At 49.2% G+C, this 18603-nt stretch overlaps 2 protein-coding genes across 2 annotated transcripts in view; one reads left to right on the forward strand and one right to left on the reverse strand.

Annotated features, from left to right (window-relative positions):
- LOC135574386 (GDNF family receptor alpha-4-like) overlaps positions 1–18603 on the forward strand; it is a 780873-nt gene that overhangs the window by 760831 nt on the left and 1439 nt on the right. The gene's annotated exons all lie outside the window — the stretch shown is intronic.
- eif2ak3 (eukaryotic translation initiation factor 2-alpha kinase 3) overlaps positions 1–18603 on the reverse strand; it is a 101608-nt gene that overhangs the window by 5963 nt on the left and 77042 nt on the right. Inside the window, 7 exon segments of the mRNA XM_065025976.1 lie at positions 839–901; positions 1385–1486; positions 9771–9944; positions 10674–11264; positions 11267–11480; positions 14074–14220; positions 14308–14430. Of these exon segments, the coding sequence (XP_064882048.1) occupies positions 839–901; positions 1385–1486; positions 9771–9944; positions 10674–11264; positions 11267–11480; positions 14074–14220; positions 14308–14430 (1414 nt within the window).

Consider the following 18603-nt stretch of genomic DNA (forward strand, 5'->3'; position numbering starts at 1 on the left):
AGAGAGCCAGCAGAGACAGTAGGAGGCGCCAGAGAGCCAGCAGAGACAGTAGGAGGTGCCAGAGAGCCAGCAGACACAGTAGGAGGCGCCAGAGAGCCAGCAGAGACAGTAGGAGGTGCCAGAGAGCCAGCAGAGACAGTAGGAGGCGCCAGAGAGCCAGCAGAGACAGTAGGAGATGCCAGAGAGCCAGCAGAGACAGTAGGAGGCGCCAGAGAGCCAGCAGAGACAGTAGGAGGCGCCAGAGAGCCAGCAGAGACAGTAGGAGGCGCCAGAGAGCCAGCAGAGACAGTAGGAGGCGCCAGAGAGCCAGCAGAGGCAGTAGGAGGCGCCAGACAGAAAGCAGAGACAGTAGGAGGCGCCAGAGAGCCAGCAGAGACAGTAGGAGGCACCAGAGAGCCAGCAGAGACAGTAGGAGGCGCCAGAGAGCCAGCAGAGACAGTAGGAGGCGCCAGAGAGCCAGCAGAGACAGTAGGAGGCGCCAGAGAGCCAGCAGAGACAGTAGGAGGCGCCAGAGAGCCAGCAGAGGCAGTAGGAGGCGCCAGACAGAAAGCAGAGACAGTAGGAGGCGCCAGAGAGCCAGCAGAGACAGTAGGAGGCACCAGAGAGCCAGCAGAGACAGTAGGAGGCGCCAGAGAGCCAGCAGAGACAGTAGGAGGCGCCAGACAGAGAGCAGAGACAGTAGGAGGCGCCAGAGAGCCAGCAGAGACAGTAGGAGGCGCCAGACAGAGAGCAGAGACAGTAGGAGGCGCCAGAGAGCCAGCAGAGACAGTAGGAGGCGCCAGAGAGCCAGCAGAGACAGTAGGAGGCGCCAGACAGACAGCAGATATACACTACTTACCTCCTGGACGTTGTTCTTGGAGAAGACAGCAGGAAACTGCAGCCCTCGGACTTCAGTCAGAGTCTGGAGATAAACATGGTATCATGGACAATACTGTAGTACTATTCACCCTGGTGAGTTTATATATAGTACTATTCACCCCGGTGAGTTTATATATAGTACTATTCACCCCGGTGAGTTTATATATAGTACTATTCACCCCGGTGAGTTTATATATAGTACTATTCACCCCGGTGAGTTTATATATAGTACTATTCACCCCGGTGAGTTTATATATAGTACTATTCACCCCGGTGAGTTTATATATAGTACTATTCACCCCGGTGAGTTTATATATAGTACTATTCACCCTGGTGAGTTTATATATAGTACTATTCACCCTGGTGAGTTTATATATAGTACTATTCACCCTGGTGAGTTTATATATAGTACTATTCACCCTGGTGAGTTTATATATAGTACTATTCACCCTGGTGAGTTTATATATAGTACTATTCACCCCGGTGAGTTTTTATATAGTACTATTCACCATTGTATGGTACTCACCCTGACCCTCTCCATCTGTGTCCTGAAAGGACAGAGCAGCTCAAACAGGATCAGACCCAGAGAGTAGATATCCACTTTGTGAGAGTACAAGTCACCAGACAACTGGAGAGGAGAGAGAGCAAGGTTATGGTTACAGTTAGATAGATAAACATCTCTAATCTAGAAGACTACACAGTTCAGGGTAACAAGAGAGTAGATATCTACTTTGTGAGAGTAAAGGTTAAGACACGGATAGACATCATGGTTACATCTCTATTAGACAGCTCTACGAGTCTAACAGGAGGAGTTACCAGACAGACAATTTACCAGTCTAAAATATCTATTACATGAACCAGGACAGGGGGAACCAAGTTTAACCAGACCAGGGTGAACCAGGATTAACCAGGACAGGGGGAACCAGGATTAACCAGGACAGGATAAACCAGGACAGGGTGAACCAGGATTAACCAGGACAGGGTGAACCAGGATGAACCAGAACAGGGTGAACCAGGATGAACCAGGACAGGATGAACCAGGACAGGGTGAACCAGGATGAACCAGGACAGGATGAACCAGGACAGGATGAACCAGGACAGGGTGAACCAGGACAGGGTGAACAAGGACAGGGGGAACCAGGACAGGGGGAACCAAGACAGGGTGAACCAAGTTTAACCAGAACAGGGTGAACCAGGATGAACCAGGACAGGATGAACCAGGACAGGGTGAACCAGGACAGGGGGAACCAAGTTTAACCAGGACAGGGTGAACCAGGACAGGGTGAACCAGGACAGGGGGAACCAGGACAGGGGGAACCAAGACAGGGGGAACCAAGACAGGGTGAACCAGGATGAACCAGAACAGGATGAACCAGGACAGGATGAACCAGGACAGGATGAACCAGGACAGGGTGAACCAGGACAGGGTGAACCAGGACAGGATGAACCAGGACAGGATGAACCAGGACAGGGTGAACCAGGATGAACCAGAACAGGGTGAACCAGGACAGGGTGAACCAGGACAGGGTGAACCAGAACAGGGTGAACCAGAACAGGGTGAACCAAGTTTAACCAGACCAGGGTGAACCAAGAGGAACCAGGACATGATGAACCAGGACAGGGTGAACCAGGATGAACCAGGACAGGGTGAACGAGGATGAACCAGGACAGGATGAACCAGGACAGGGTGAACCAGGACAGGGTGAACCAGGACAGGATGAACCAGAACAGGGTGAACCAGGATGAACCAGGACAGGGTGAACCAGGACAGGGTGAACCAGGACAGGGTGAACCAGGACAGGGTGAACAAGGACAGGGTGAACCAGGACAGGGTGAACCAGGACAGGGTGAACCAGGACAGGGTGAACCAGGATGAACCAGGACAGGGTGAACCAGGATGAACCAGGACATGATGTACCAGTACAGGGTGAACCAGGACATGATGAACCAGGACAGGGTGAACCAAGTTTAATCAGACCAGGGTGAACCAAGTGTAACCAGACCAGGGTGAACCAGGATGAACCAGGACAGGATGAACCAGGACAGGGTGAACCAAGTTTAACCAGACCAGGGTGAACCAAGTTTAACCAGACCAGGGTGAACCAGGATGAACCAGGACAGGGTGAACCAGGATGAACCAGAACAGGGTGAACCAGGATGAACCAGGACATGATGTACCAGTACAGGGTGAACCAGGACATGATGAACCAGGACAGGGTGAACCAAGTTTAATCAGACCAGGGTGAACCAAGTGTAACCAGACCAGGGTGAACCAGGATGAACCAGGACAGGATGAACCAGGACAGGGTGAACCAAGTTTAACCAGACCAGGGTGAACCAAGTTTAACCAGACCAGGGTGAACCAGGATTAACCAGGACAGGGTGAACCAGGATGAACCAGAACAGGGTGAACCAGGATGAACCAGGACAGGATGAACCAGGACAGGGTGAACCAGGATGAACCAGGACAGGATGAACCAGGACAGGATGAACCAGGACAGGGTGAACCAGGACAGGGTGAACAAGGACAGGGGGAACCAGGACAGGGGGAACCAAGACAGGGTGAACCAAGTTTAACCAGAACAGGGTGAACCAGGATGAACCAGGACAGGATGAACCAGGACAGGGTGAACCAGGACAGGGGGAACCAAGTTTAACCAGGACAGGGTGAACCAGGACAGGGTGAACCAGGACAGGGGGAACCAGGACAGGGGGAACCAAGACAGGGGGAACCAAGACAGGGTGAACCAGGATGAACCAGAACAGGATGAACCAGGACAGGATGAACCAGGACAGGATGAACCAGGACAGGGTGAACCAGGACAGGGTGAACCAGGACAGGATGAACCAGGACAGGATGAACCAGGACAGGGTGAACCAGGATGAACCAGAACAGGGTGAACCAGGACAGGGTGAACCAGGACAGGGTGAACCAGGACAGGGTGAACCAGAACAGGGTGAACCAGAACAGGGTGAACCAAGTTTAACCAGACCAGGGTGAACCAAGAGGAACCAGGACATGATGAACCAGGACAGGGTGAACCAGGATGAACCAGGACAGGGTGAACGAGGATGAACCAGGACAGGATGAACCAGGACAGGGTGAACCAGGACAGGGTGAACCAGGACAGGGTGAACCAGGACAGGATGAACCAGAACAGGGTGAACCAGGATGAACCAGGACAGGGTGAACCAGGACAGGGTGAACCAGGACAGGGTGAACCAGGACAGGGTGAACAAGGACAGGGTGAACCAGGACAGGGTGAACCAGGACAGGGTGAACCAGGACAGGGTGAACCAGGATGAACCAGGACAGGGTGAACCAGGATGAACCAGGACATGATGTACCAGTACAGGGTGAACCAGGACATGATGAACCAGGACAGGGTGAACCAAGTTTAATCAGACCAGGGTGAACCAAGTGTAACCAGACCAGGGTGAACCAGGATGAACCAGGACAGGATGAACCAGGACAGGGTGAACCAAGTTTAACCAGACCAGGGTGAACCAAGTTTAACCAGACCAGGGTGAACCAGGATGAACCAGGACAGGGTGAACCAGGACAGGGTGAACCAGGACAGGATGAACCAGGACAGGATGAACCAGGACAGGGTGAACCAGGACAGGGTGAACCAGGACAGGATGAACCAGGACAGGGTGAACCAGGATGAACCAGAACAGGGTGAACCAGGATGAACCAGGACAGGATGAACCAGGACAGGATGAACCAGGACAGGGTGAACCAGGACAGGGTGAAACAGGACAGGGTGAACCAGGACATGATGAACCAGGACAGGGTGAACCAAGTTTAATCAGACCAGGGTGAACCAAGTGTAACCAGACCAGGGTGAACCAGGATGAACCAGGACATGATGTACCAGGACAGGGTGAACCAGGACATGATGAACCAGGACAGGGTGAACCAAGTTTAATCAGACCAGGGTGAACCAAGTGTAACCAGACCAGGGTGAACCAGGATGAACCAGAACAGGGTGAACCAGGACAGGATGAACCAGGACAGGGTGAACCAGGATGCACCAGGACAGGATGAACCAGGACAGGGTGAACCAGGACAGGGTGAACCAGGACAGGGTGAACCAGGACAGGGTGAACCAGGACAGGGTGAACCAGGACAGGATGAACCAGGACAGGGTGAACCAGGATGAACCAGGACAGGGTGAACCAGGACAGGGTGAAACAGGACAGGGTGAACCAGGACAGGATGAACCAGGACAGGATGAACCAGGACAGGGTGAACCAGGACAGGGTGAACCAGGACAGGATGAACCAGGACAGGGTGAACCAGGATGAACCAGAACAGGGTGAACCAGGACAGGGTGAACCAGGACAGGGTGAACCAGGACAGGGTGAACCAGAACAGGGTGAACCAGAACAGGGTGAACCAAGTTTAACCAGACCAGGGTGAACCAAGAGGAACCAGGACATGATGAACCAGGACAGGGTGAACCAGGATGAACCAGGACAGGGTGAACGAGGATGAACCAGGACAGGGTGAACCAGGACAGGGTGAACCAGGACAGGGTGAACCAGGACAGGATGAACCAGGACAGGGTGAACCAGGACAGGATGAACCAGAACAGGGTGAACCAGGATGAACCAGGACAGGGTGAACCAGGACAGGGTGAACCAGGACAGGGTGAACCAGGACAGGGTGAACAAGGACAGGGTGAACAAGGACAGGGTGAACCAGGACAGGGTGAACCAGGACAGGGTGAACCAGGATGAACCAGGACAGGGTGAACCAGGATGAACCAGGACATGATGTACCAGTACAGGGTGAACCAGGACATGATGAACCAGGACAGGGTGAACCAAGTTTAATCAGACCAGGGTGAACCAAGTGTAACCAGACCAGGGTGAACCAGGATGAACCAGGACAGGATGAACCAGGACAGGGTGAACCAAGTTTAACCAGACCAGGGTGAACCAAGTTTAACCAGACCAGGGTGAACCAGGATGAACCAGGACAGGGTGAACCAGGACAGGGTGAACCAGGACAGGGTGAACCAGGACAGGATGAACCAGGACAGGGTGAACCAGGACAGGGTGAACCAGGACAGGATGAACCAGGACAGGGTGAACCAGGATGAACCAGAACAGGGTGAACCAGGATGAACCAGGACAGGATGAACCAGGACAGGATGAACCAGGACAGGGTGAACCAGGACAGGGTGAAACAGGACAGGGTGAAACAGGACAGGGTGAAACAGGACAGGGTGAACCAGGACATGATGAACCAGGACAGGGTGAACCAAGTTTAATCAGACCAGGGTGAACCAAGTGTAACCAGACCAGGGTGAACCAGGATGAACCAGAACAGGGTGAACCAGGACAGGATGAACCAGGACAGGGTGAACCAGGATGCACCAGGACAGGATGAACCAGGACAGGGTGAACCAGGACAGGGTGAACCAGGACAGGGTGAACCAGGACAGGATGAACCAGGACAGGGTGAACCAGGACAGGATGAACCAGGACAGGGTGAACCAGGATGAACCAGGACAGGGTGAACCAGGACAGGGTGAAACAGGACAGGGTGAACCAGGACAGGATGAACCAGGACAGGGTGAACCAGGACAGGGTGAACCAGGACAGGGTGAACCAGGACAGGATGAACCAGAACAGGGTGAAACAGGACAGGGTGAACCAGGATGAACCAGGACAGGGTGAACCAGGACAGGGTGAACCAAGTTTAACCAGACAAGGGTGAACCAAGTTTAACCAGACCAGGGTGAACCAAGAGGAACCAGGACATGATGAACCAGGACAGGGTGAACCAAGTTTAACCAGACCAGGGTGAGCCAAGTTTAACCAGACCAGGGTGAACCAAGAGGAACCAGGACATGATGAACCAGGACAGGATGAACCAGGACAGGGTGAACAAGGACAGGGTGAACCAGGACAGGGTGAACCAGGACAGGGTGAACGAGGATGAACCAGGACAGGGTGAACCAGGATGAACCAAATAAATGTCCCTTTTTCAGGACCCTGTCTTTCAAAGATAATTCGTACAAATCCAAATAACTTCACAGATCTTCATTGTAAAGGGTTTAAACACTGTTTCTCATGCTTGTTCAATGAACCATAAACAATTAATGAACATGCACATGTGGAACGGTCATTAAGAAACTAACAGCTTACAGACGGTAGGCAATTAAGGTCACAGTTATGAAAACTTAGGACACTAAAGAGGCCTTTCTACTGACTCTGAAAAACACCAAAAGAAAGATGCTCAGGGTCCCTGCTCATCTGCATGAACGTGCCTTAGGCATGCTGCAAGGAGGCATGAGGACTGCAGATGTGGCCAGGGCAATAAATTGCAATGTCCGTACTGTGAGACGCCTAAGACAGCACTACAGGGAGACAGGATGGACAGCTGATCGTCCTCGAGTGACGACCACATGTAACAACACCTGCACAAGATCGGTACATCCGAACATCACACCTGCGGGACAGGTACAGGATGGCAACAACAACTGCCCGAGTTACACCAGGAATCCACAATCCCTCCATCAGTGTTCAGACTTTCCTGAATAGGCTGAGAGAGGCTGAACTGAGGGCTTGCAGGCCTGTTGTAAGGCAGGTCCTCACCAGACATCACCGGCAACAACATCGCCTATGGGCACAAACCCACCGTAGCTGGACCAGACAGGACTGGCAAAAAGTGCTCTTCACTGAGGAGTCGTTTATCGTCGAAGGAATGAGCGTTACACCGAGGCCTGTACTCTGGAGCGTGATCGAGGTGGAGGGTCCGTCATGGTCTGGGGCGGTGTGTCACAGCATCATCGGACTGAGCTTGTGGTCATTGCAGGCATAATCAATGTTATGTTGTGCGTTACAGGGAAGACATCCTCCACCCTCATGTGGTACCCTTCCTGCAGGCTCATCCTGACATGACCCTCCAGCAGGACAATGCCACCAGCCATACTGCTCGTTCTGTGCATGATTTTCTGCAAGACAGTAATATCAGTGTCCTGTCATGGCCAGCGAAGAACCCAGATCTCAATCCCATTGAGCACGTCTGGGACCTGTTGGATCGGAGGGTGAGGGCTAGGGCCATTCCCCCCAGAAATGTCCGGGAACTTGCAGGTGCCTTGGTGGAAGAGTGAAGTAACATCTCACAGCAAGAACTGGCAAATCTGGTGCAGTCCATGAGGTGGAGATGCACTGCAGTACTTAATGCAGCTGGTGGCCACACCAGATACTGACTGTTACTTTGATTTTGACCCCCCTTTGTTCAGGGACACATTATTCCATTTCTGTTAGTCACATGTCTGTGGAACTTGTTCAGTTTATGTCTCAGTAGTTGAATGCTATGTTCATACACATTTAAGTTTACTGAAAATAAACGCAGTTGACAGTGAGAGGACGTTTCTTTTTTTTGCTGAGTTTAGACAGGTGTGTGCCTTTCCAAATCATGTCCAATCAATTGAATTTACCACAGGTGGACTCCAATCAAGTTGTAGAAACATCTCAAGGATGATCAATGGAAACAGGAAGCACCTGAGCTCAAATTCAAGCTTCATGAAATGGGTTTCCATGGCAGAGCATTGGACTCTGGATCTCTGGAGTGATGAATCACACTTCACCGTCTGAAAGTCTGACGGACAAATCTGGGTGGATGCCAGGAGAACGCTACCTACCCCAATACATAATGCCAACTGTAAAGTTTGGTGGAGGAGGAATAATGGTTCGGCCTTGGCCCCTTAGTTCCAGTGAAGGGACGCTATCATAACACTACAGCATACAATGACATTCTAGATGATTCTGTGCTTCCAACATTGTGGCAACAGTTTGAGGAAGTCCCTTTCCTGTTTCAGCATGACAATGCCCCCATTCACAAAGTGAGGTCCATACAGAAATGTTTGCCGAGATCAGTGTGGAAGAACAAGACTGGCCTGCACAGAGCTCTGACCTCAACCCCATCGAACACCTTTGGTATGAATTGTAACGCAGACTGCGAGCCAGGCCTAATCGCCCAACATCAGTGCCTCACTAATGACCTCACTAATGCTCTTGTGGCTGAATGGAAGCAAGTCCCAGCAGCAATGTTCCAACATCTAGTGGAAAGCCTTCCCAGAAGAGTGGAGGCTGTTATAGCAGCAATGTCCCAACATCTAGTGGAAAGCCTTCCCAGAAGAGTGGAGGCTGTTATAGCAGCAATGTCCCAACATCTAGTGGAAAGCCTTCCCAGAAGAGTGGAGGCTGTTATAGCAGCAATGTTCCAACATCTAGTGGAAAGCCTTCCCAGAAGAGTGGAGGCTGTTATAGCAGCAATGTCCCAACATCTAGTGGAAAGCCTTCCCAGAAGAGTGGAGGCTGTTATAGCAGCAATGTTCCAACATCTAGTGGAAAGCCTTCCCAGAAGAGTGGAGGCTGTTATAGCAGCAATGTTCCAACATCTAGTGGAAAGCCTTCCCAGAAGAGTGGAGGCTGTTATAGCAGCAATGTTCCAACATCTAGTGGAAAGCCTTCCCAGAAGAGTGGAGGCTGTTATAGCAGCAATGTTCCAACATCTAGTGGAAAGCCTTCCCAGAAGAGTGGAGGCTGTTATAGCAGCAATGTTCCAACATCTAGTGGAAAGCCTTCCCAGAAGAGTGGAGGCTGTTATAGCAGCAATGTCCCAACATCTAGTGGAAAGCCTTCCCAGAAGAGTGGAGGCTGTTATAGCAGCAATGTTCCAACATCTAGTGGAAAGCCTTCCCAGAAGAGTGGATGCTGTTATAGCAGCAAAGTTCCAACATCTAGTGGAAAGCCTTCCCAGAAGAGTGGAGGCTGTTATAGCAGCAAAGGGGGACCAACTCCATATTAATGCCCATGATTTTGGAATGAGATGCTCGACGAGCAGGTGTCCACATACTGTTGGTCATGTAGTGTCTGTTCGGTCTTACCTGCTCTGGGCTCATGTATAGTTTGGTGCCGACTTGTCCAGTGTGACGGGCGTAGCTGGGCATGGGAGTTAGGGGTCCTGTATCATCCTCATCCTCTTCCTGGTCCATGGCTGTCACCAGACCAAAGTCTCCAACCTTCACCACGTCATCTACAGTGAAGAAGATATTGGAGGGCTGGAGGAGCGAGGAGGGAGAGAGAGGAGAGAGAGAAGGAGAAGAGGAGGGGGAGAGAGGAGAGAGGGAAAGAAGAGAGAGGAGGAAAGAGGAGAGAAGAGGAGAGGGAGAAGGAGAGAGGGAAGGAGGAGAGAGGAGAGGGAGAGAGGAGAGAGGGAAGGAGGAGAGGAGGGGGAGAGAGGAGAGAGGGAAGGAAGAGAGAGGAGGAAAGAGGAGAGAAGAGAGGAGAGGGAGAAGGAGAGAGGGAAGGAAGAGAGAGGAGGAAAGAGGAGAGAAGAGAGGAGAGGGAGAGAGGGAAGGAAGAGTGAGGATGGAGGAGGGAGAGAGAGGAGAGAGAAGGAGAAGAGGAGGGGGAGAGAGGAGAGAGGGAAGGAAGAGAGAGGGAAGGAGGAGAGAGGAGAGGGAGAGAGGAGAAAGAGAAGGAAGAGAGAGGAGAGAGGGAAGGAGGAGAGAGGAGGAAAGAGGAGAGAAGAGAGGAGAGGGAGGAGAGGAGAAAGGGAAGGAGGAGAGAGGGAAGGAGGAGAGAGGGAAGGAGGAGAGAGGAGAGAGGGAAGGAGGAGAGAGGAGAGGGAGAGAGGAGAAAGAAGGATGAGAGAGGAGAGGAGGGGGAGAGAGATAATTGTTAGACACTGGTGAAGGTAGGGCTGGGGATTGTGTGGGTGGGTGTCCATCTGTCTGTGCATGTGTCTTCATTCCTGTGTGTGTATGTATCCTTTTCGATGTCCTCACCTTGAGGTCTCTGTGCATCAGGCCCTTGCTGTGGAGGAAGTGAACAGCTTCAGAGATCTGCAGAAATATGCCCAGACACTGAGAATGTTCCCTGTGTTCAGGCAGACATCTCTGAGACATCCAATCCTTCAAGGTGTCTTTACGACACAGCTGCATCTGAATGTACAGGTAGACCTTAGGAGAGGGTTGGGGCCGCAGAGTCGGGGGGGTCCGGGAGGGGCTCGGGGCCAGGCAGAGGGAGGTGGGGCGTGGAGGAGAGGAGGAGGGAGGGATGGAGGGGGAGGAGGGTGGGACGGGTACGGGGAAAGGGTCGGTTCTTCTGGTGTGGGAGGAGGAGGAGCTAGCCTTCTCAGTGAGCGGGGTACTGGCCAATCCGGAGGCTTCTGAGGGGATCATGACCTCAGGGTCAGGGTCGGCGTCACGGTCGCAGCCCGAGTCCTCGAACACGATGTCAAAAGAGGACGAGGTGCAGTCGCTGGGGCCGCGGGGGGGGCATAGCTCAAAGGAGTGGGGAGTGTCTGAAGTCGAGGCCTCTGCGTCTGGTTGGCTATCCAGCTCTGACATCATACTGTCCTGACCAATCAGCAGGGGAAGGGGATGTCAGTCCCAACTCTGAAGTCCATAGCCCCACAGCCAAATCCCATGGCCCCGCCTGCGGATCTGGAGAGCATGGATTGATCGTGGTCAGTCATGAAGGCCCCGCCCAGCCCAGACGCAGAACTCACAGGGCTGGAGACAGACGAGATGGGCACTTTGACAGACAGCACCTCCATGTGGTCGGGGGAGCTCAGAGGCCAGTCGGTAGTGCTGAGAGAGAGGAGAGGAATATTACGATCGCCATCATCCTACTTCATACATTTCAGGAACGGAAATGGCTTCAACCATCATTAAACAAGATGGAGACAAGGATCAATGGGTTCTAGAAACATACAGTTTCCAGTCGGAAGTTTACTTACACCTCAGCCAAATACATTTAAACTCAGTTTTTCACAATTCCTGACATTTAATCCTCGTAAATATTCCCTGTCTTAGGTCAGTTAGGATCACCACTTTATTTTTAAGAATGTGAAATGTCAGAATAATAGTAGAGAGAATTGATTGATTTATTTCAGCTTTTATTTCTTTCATCACATTCCCAGTGGGTCAGAAGTTTACATACACTCAGTTAGTATTTGGTAGCATTGCCTTTAAATTGTTGAACTTGGGCCAAATGTTTCGGGTAGCCTTCCACAAGCTTCCCACAATAAGTTGGGTGAATTTTGGCCCATTCCTCCTGACAGAGCTGGTGTAACTGAGTCAGGTTTGTAGGCCTCCTTGCTCACACACACTTTTTCAGTTCTGCACACACATTTTCTATAGGATTGAGGTCGGGGCTTTGTGATGGCCCCTCCAATACCTTGACTTTGTTGTCCTTAAGCCATTTTGCCGTGCTTCTACACCTGCATTGCTTGCTGTTTGGGGTTTTAGGCTGGGTTTCTGTACAGCACTTTGAGATATCAGCTGATGTACGAAGGGCTATATAAATACATTTGATTTGATTTGATTTGCCACAACTTTGGAAGTATGCTTGGGGTCATTGTCCATTTGGAAGACCCATTTGCGACCAAGCTTTAACTTCCTGACTGATGTCTTGAGATGTTGCTTCAATATATCCACATAATTCCCCATCCTCATGATGCCATCTATTTTATGAAGTGCACCAGTCCCTCCTGCAGCAAAGCATCACCACAACATGATGCTGCCACCCCCGTGCTTCACGGTTGGGATGGTATTCTTTGGCTTGCAAGCCTCCCTCTTTATCCTCCGAACATAACGGTGGTCATTATGGCCAAACAGTTCTATTTTTGTTCAGACCAGAGGACATTTCTTCAAAAATTACGATCTTTGTCCCCATGTGCAGTTGCAAACTGTAGTCAGGCTTTTTTATGTAGGTTTTGGAGCAGTGGCTTCTTCCTTGTTGAGCGGCCTTTCAGGTTATGTCGATATAGGACTCGTTTTACTGTGGATATAGATACTTTTGAACCTGTTTCCTCCAGCATCTTCACAAGGTCCTTTGCTGTTGTTCTGGGATTGATTTGCACTTTTAACACCAAAGTATATTAATCTCTAGGAGACAGAACGCGTCTCCTTCCTGAGCGGTATGACGGCTGCGTGGTCCCATGGTGTTTATACTTGTGTACTATTGTTTGTACAGATGAACGTGGTACCTTCAGGCGTTTGGAAATTGCTCCCAAGGATGAACCAGACTTGTGGAGGTCTACAATTGTTTTTCTGAGGTCTTGGCTTATTTCTTTTGATTTTCCCATGATGTCAAGCAAAGAGGCACTGAGTTTGAAAGTAGGCCTTCAAATACAGTGCCTTGCGAAAGTATTCGGCCCCCTTGAACTTTGCGACCTTATGCCACATTTCAGGCTTCAAACATAAAGATATAAAACTGTATTTTTTTGTGACGAATCAACAACAAGTGGGACACAATCATGAAGTGGAACGACATTTATTGGATATTTCAAACTTTTTTAACAAATCAAAAACTGAAAAATTGGGCGTGCAAAATTATTTTTATTATACTGTATATCCACAGGTACACCTTTAATTGACTCAAATTATGTCAATTAGCCTATCAGAAGCTTCTAAAGCTATGACATCATTTTCTGGAATGTTCCAAGCTGTTTAAAGGCACAGTCAACTTAGTGTATGTAAACTTCTGACCCACTGGAATTGTGATACAGTGAATTATAAGTGAAATAATCTGTCTGTAAACAATTGTTGGAGAAATGACTTGTGTCATGCACAGAGTAGATGTCCTAACTGACTTGACAAAACTATAGTGTGTTAACAAAACATTTGTGGAGTGGTTGAAAAACGAGTTTTAATGACTCCAACATAAGTGTATGTAAACTTCCGACTTCAACTGTAGCTGTGACTCTCGCTCAATTAATAGCTGTCCATTTCTGACAAAAAGTTCCCCCCAGCCAGGCCTTAGGGGGGGGGGGGGCTCTCCTGCCTGGTGTTACACTGTAATAGTTCCTACCTGGTGTAACATCATTATGGTTCCTACCTCTCCTCCAGCCAGCGCTGGTCCTGTCCCTCCTGCCAGCCCTCTGGGGGGCTCTCCTGCCTGGTGTTACACTGTAATAGTTCCTACCTGGTGTAACATCATTATGGTTCCTACCTCTCCTCCAGCCAGCGCTGGTCCTGTCCCTCCTGCCAGCCCTCTGGGGGGCTCTCCTGCCTGGTGTTACACTGTAATAGTTCCTACCTGGTGTAACATCATTATGGTTCCTACCTCTCCTCCAGCCAGCGCTGGTCCTGTCCCTCCTGCCAGCCCTCTGGGGGGCTCTCCTGCCTGGTGTTACACTGTAATAGTTCCTACCTGGTGTAACATCATTATGGTTCCTACCTCTCCTCCAGCCAGCGCTGGTCCTGCCCCTCCTGCCAGCCCTCTGGAGGGCTCTCCTGCCAGGCGTTGAAGTAACGGATAATCCCTGGGTGTTCCAGCTTGGCCAGAGCCTTCACCTCTCTCATCACCTTCTCCCTGGCCAGCTCTCTGTTGGGTAAGAGCTGGTCAATACGCAGGCTAGCGGGTTTAGTAAACACAGGTACTTCGTTTGTAACAATGCTGAAGCCCCGTTACCTGTTGGGAAGGCGGATCCTCTTGATAGCATAGTTGCAGTCGTCCACCTGGTTCCGAGCCTCAAACACGACACCGAACCCTCCTCGACCCAGACACTGTACCGGCTCAAAGTCTGTCAGGTACCTGGGAGACAGACAGAAGAGGAGGACTCTATTGTCGAATGGACACAGAGATTTGACCCTTGCTCTTGCTGACAAACGTATGAACAAAGTGGTCCTTGTGGTTAGTGACACTTGAGATGAATGGGGTGGGGGGGGGGGGTCAGCTGTCCATATGCCCCGTGCCACAGGCAACCACCGTTCCCTCCATACATTTTCAAGTTTTAGTTCCACATGTACAAATACATATGATCCCAAATCAGCTGCTTCTCTTCCCAGAGATACTGGGGGCTATCAGCTACTATACAGTATCAATACTGGGGGCTATCAGCTACTATACAGTATCAATACTGGGAGGGGGCTATCAGCTACTATACAGTATCAATACTGGGAGGGGGCTATCAGCTACTATACAGTATCAATACTGGGAGGGGGCTATCAGCTACTATACAGTATCAATACTGGGGGGATATCAGCTACTATACAGTATCAATACTGGGGGGGGGGCTATCAGCTACTATACAGTATCAATACTGGGGGATATCAGCTACTATACAGTATCAATACTGGGAGGGGCTATCAGCTACTATACAGTATCAATACTGGGAGGGGGATATCAGCTACTATACAGTATCAATACTGGGAGGGATATCAGCTACTATACAGTATCAATACTGGGAGGGGGATATCAGCTACTATACAGTATCAATACTGGGAGGGGGGCATCAGCTACTATACAGTATCAATACTGGGGGGATATCAGCTACTATACAGTATCAATACTGGGGGGCTATCAGCTACTATACAGTATCAATACTGGGAGGGGGATATCAGCTACTATACAGTATCAATACTGGGGGGGGGCTATCAGCTACTATACAGTATCAATACTGGGGGGATATCAGCTACTATACAGTATCAATACTGGGGGGGGGGGCTATCAGCTACTATACAGTATCAATACTGGGAGGGGCTATCAGCTACTATACAGTATCAATACTGGGAGGGGCTATCAGCTACTATACAGTATCAATACTGGGAGGGGGGGGATATCAGCTACTATACAGTATCAATACTGGGAGGGATATCAGCTACTATACCTGACCTGCTGAGGAGTGACGGACTCCATCCTAGCTGGAGGGGTGCTCTCATCTTATCTACCAACATAGACAGGGCTCTAACTCCTCTAGCTCCACAATGAAATAGGGTGCAGGCCAGGCAGCAGGCTATTAGCCAGCCTGCCAGCATAGTGGAGTCTGCCACTAGCATAGTCAGTGTAGTCAGCTCAGCTATCACCATTGAGACCGTGTCTGTGCCTCGACCTAGGTTGGGCAAAACTAAACACGGCGGTGTTCGCCTTAGCAATCTCACTAGGATAAAGACCACCTCCATTCCTGTCATTACTGAAAGAGATCATGATACCTCACTTCTCAAAATAGGGCTACTTAATGTTAGATCCCTTACTTCAAAGGCAATTATAGTCAATGAACTAATCACTGATCATAATCTTGATGTGATTGGCCTGACTGAAACATGGCTTAAGCCTGATGAATTTACTGTGTTAAATGAGGCCTCACCTCCTGGCTACACTAGTGACCATATCCCCCGTGCATCTCGCAAAGGCGGAGGTGTTGCTAACATTTACGATAGCAAATTTCAATTTACAAAAAAAAAAAAAATGACGTTTTCGTCTTTTGAGCTTCTAGTCATGAAATCTATGCAGCCTACTCAATCACTTTTTATAGCTACTGTTTACAGGCCTCCTGGGCCATATACAGCGTTTCTCACTGAGTTCCCTGAATTCCTATCGGACCTTGTAGTCATTGCAGATAATATTCTAATCTTTGGTGACTTTAATATTCACATGGAAAAGTCCACAGACCCACTCCAAAAGGCTTTCGAGCCATCATCGACTCAGTGGGTTTTGTCCAACATGTCTCTGGACCCACTCACTGTCACAGTCATACGCTGGACCTAGTTTTGTCCCATGGAATAAATGTTGTGGATCTTAATGTTTTTCCTCATAATCCTGGACTATCGGACCACCATTTTATTACGTTTGCAATTGCAACAAATAATCTGCTCAGACCCCAACCAAGGAACATCAAAAGTCGTGCTATAAATTCACAGACAACACAAAGATTCCTTGATGCCCTTCCAGACTCCCTCTGCCTACCCAAGGACGCCAGAGGACAAAAATCCGTTAACCACCTAACTGAGTATCTCAATTTAACCTTGCGCAATACCCTAGATGCAGTTGCACCCCTAAAACTAAAAAATGTCTCATAAGAAACTAGCTCCCTGGTACACAGAAAATACCCGAGCTCTGAAGCAAGCTTCCAGAAAATTGGAACGGAAATGGCGCCACACCAAACTGGAAGTCTTCCGACTAGCTTGGAAGGACGGTACCGTGCAGTACCGAAGAGCCCTTACTGCTGCTCGATCATCCTATTTTTCTAACTTAATTGAGGAAAATAAGAACAATCCGAAATTCCTTTTTGATACTGTCGCAAAGCTAACTAAAAAGCAGCATTCCCCAAGAGAGGATGACTTTCACTTTAGCAGTGATAAATTCATGAACTTCTTTGAGGAAAAGATTATGATTATTAGAAAGCAAATTACGGACTCCTCTTTAAACCTGCGTATTCCTCCAAACCTCAGTTGTCCTGAGTCTGCACAACTCTGCCAGGACCTAGGATCAAGAGAGACGCTCAAGTCTTTTAGTACTATATCTCTTGACACAATGATGAAAATAATCATGGCCTCTAAACCTTCAAGCTGCATACTGGACCCTATTCCAACTAAACTACTGAAAGAGCTGCTTCCTGTGCTTGGCCCTCCTATGTTGAACATAATAAACGGCTCTCTATCCACTGGATGTGTACCAAACTCACTAAAAGTGGCAGTAATAAAGCCTCTCTTGAAAAAGCCAAACCTTGACCCAGAAAATATAAAAACTATCGGCCTATATCGAATCTTCCATTCCTCTCAAAAATTTTAGAGAAGGCTGTTGCGCAGCAACTCACTGCCTTCCTGAAGACAAACAATGTATACGAAATGCTTCAGTCTGGTTTTAGACCCCATCATAGCACTGAGACGGCACTTGTGAAGGTGGTAAATGACATTTTAATGGCAACGGACCGAGGCTCTGCATCTGTCCTCGTGCTCCTAGACCTTAGTGCTGCTTTTGATACCATCGATCACCACATTCTTTTGGAGAGATTGGAAACCCAAATTGGTCTACACGGACATGTTCTGGCCTGGTTTAGATCTTATCTGTCGGAAAGATATCAGTTTGTCTCTGTGAATGGTTTGTCCTCTGACAAATCAACTGTAAATTTCGGTGTTCCTCAAGGTTCTGTTTTAGGACCACTATTGTTTTCACTATATATTTTACCTCTTGGGGATGTTATTCGAAAACATAATGTAAACTTTCACTGCTATGCGGATGACACACAGCTGTACATTTCAATGAAACATGGTGAAGCCCCAAAATTGCCCTCGCTAGAAGCATGTGTTTCAGACATAAGGAAGTGGATGGCTGCAAACTTTCTACTATTAAACTCGGACAAAACAGAGATGCTTGTTCTAGGTCCCAAGAAACAAAGAGATCTTCTGTTGAATCTGACAATTAATCTTAATGGTTGTACAGTCGTCTCAAATAAAACTGTGAAGGACCTCGGCGTTACTCTGGACCCTGATCTCTCTTTTGAAGAACATATCAAGACCATTTCGAGGACAGCTTTTTTCCATCTACGTAACATTGCAAAAATCAGAAACTTTCTGTCCAAAAATGATGCAGAAAAATTAATCCATGCTTTTGTCACTTCTAGGTTAGACTACTGCAATGCTCTATTTTCCGGCTACCCGGATAAAGCACTAAATAAACTTCAGTTAGTGCTGAATACGGCTGCTAGAATCCTGACTAGAACCAAAAATTTGATCATATTACTCCAGTGCTAGCCTCTCTACACTGGCTTCCTGTCAAAGCAAGGGCTGATTTCAAGGTTTTACTGCTAACCTACAAAGCATTACATGGGCTTGCTCCTACCTATCTCTCTGATTTGGTCCTGCCGTACATACCTACACGTACGCTACGGTCACAAGACGCAGGCCTCCTAATTGTCCCTAGAATTTCTAAGCAAACAGCTGGAGGCAGGGCTTTCTCCTATAGAGCTCCATTTTTATGGAACGGTCT

The sequence above is a fragment of the Oncorhynchus nerka genome, linkage group LG12 (genome assembly GCF_034236695.1).
Source record: "Oncorhynchus nerka isolate Pitt River linkage group LG12, Oner_Uvic_2.0, whole genome shotgun sequence".
NCBI lineage: Eukaryota > Metazoa > Chordata > Actinopteri > Salmoniformes > Salmonidae > Oncorhynchus > Oncorhynchus nerka.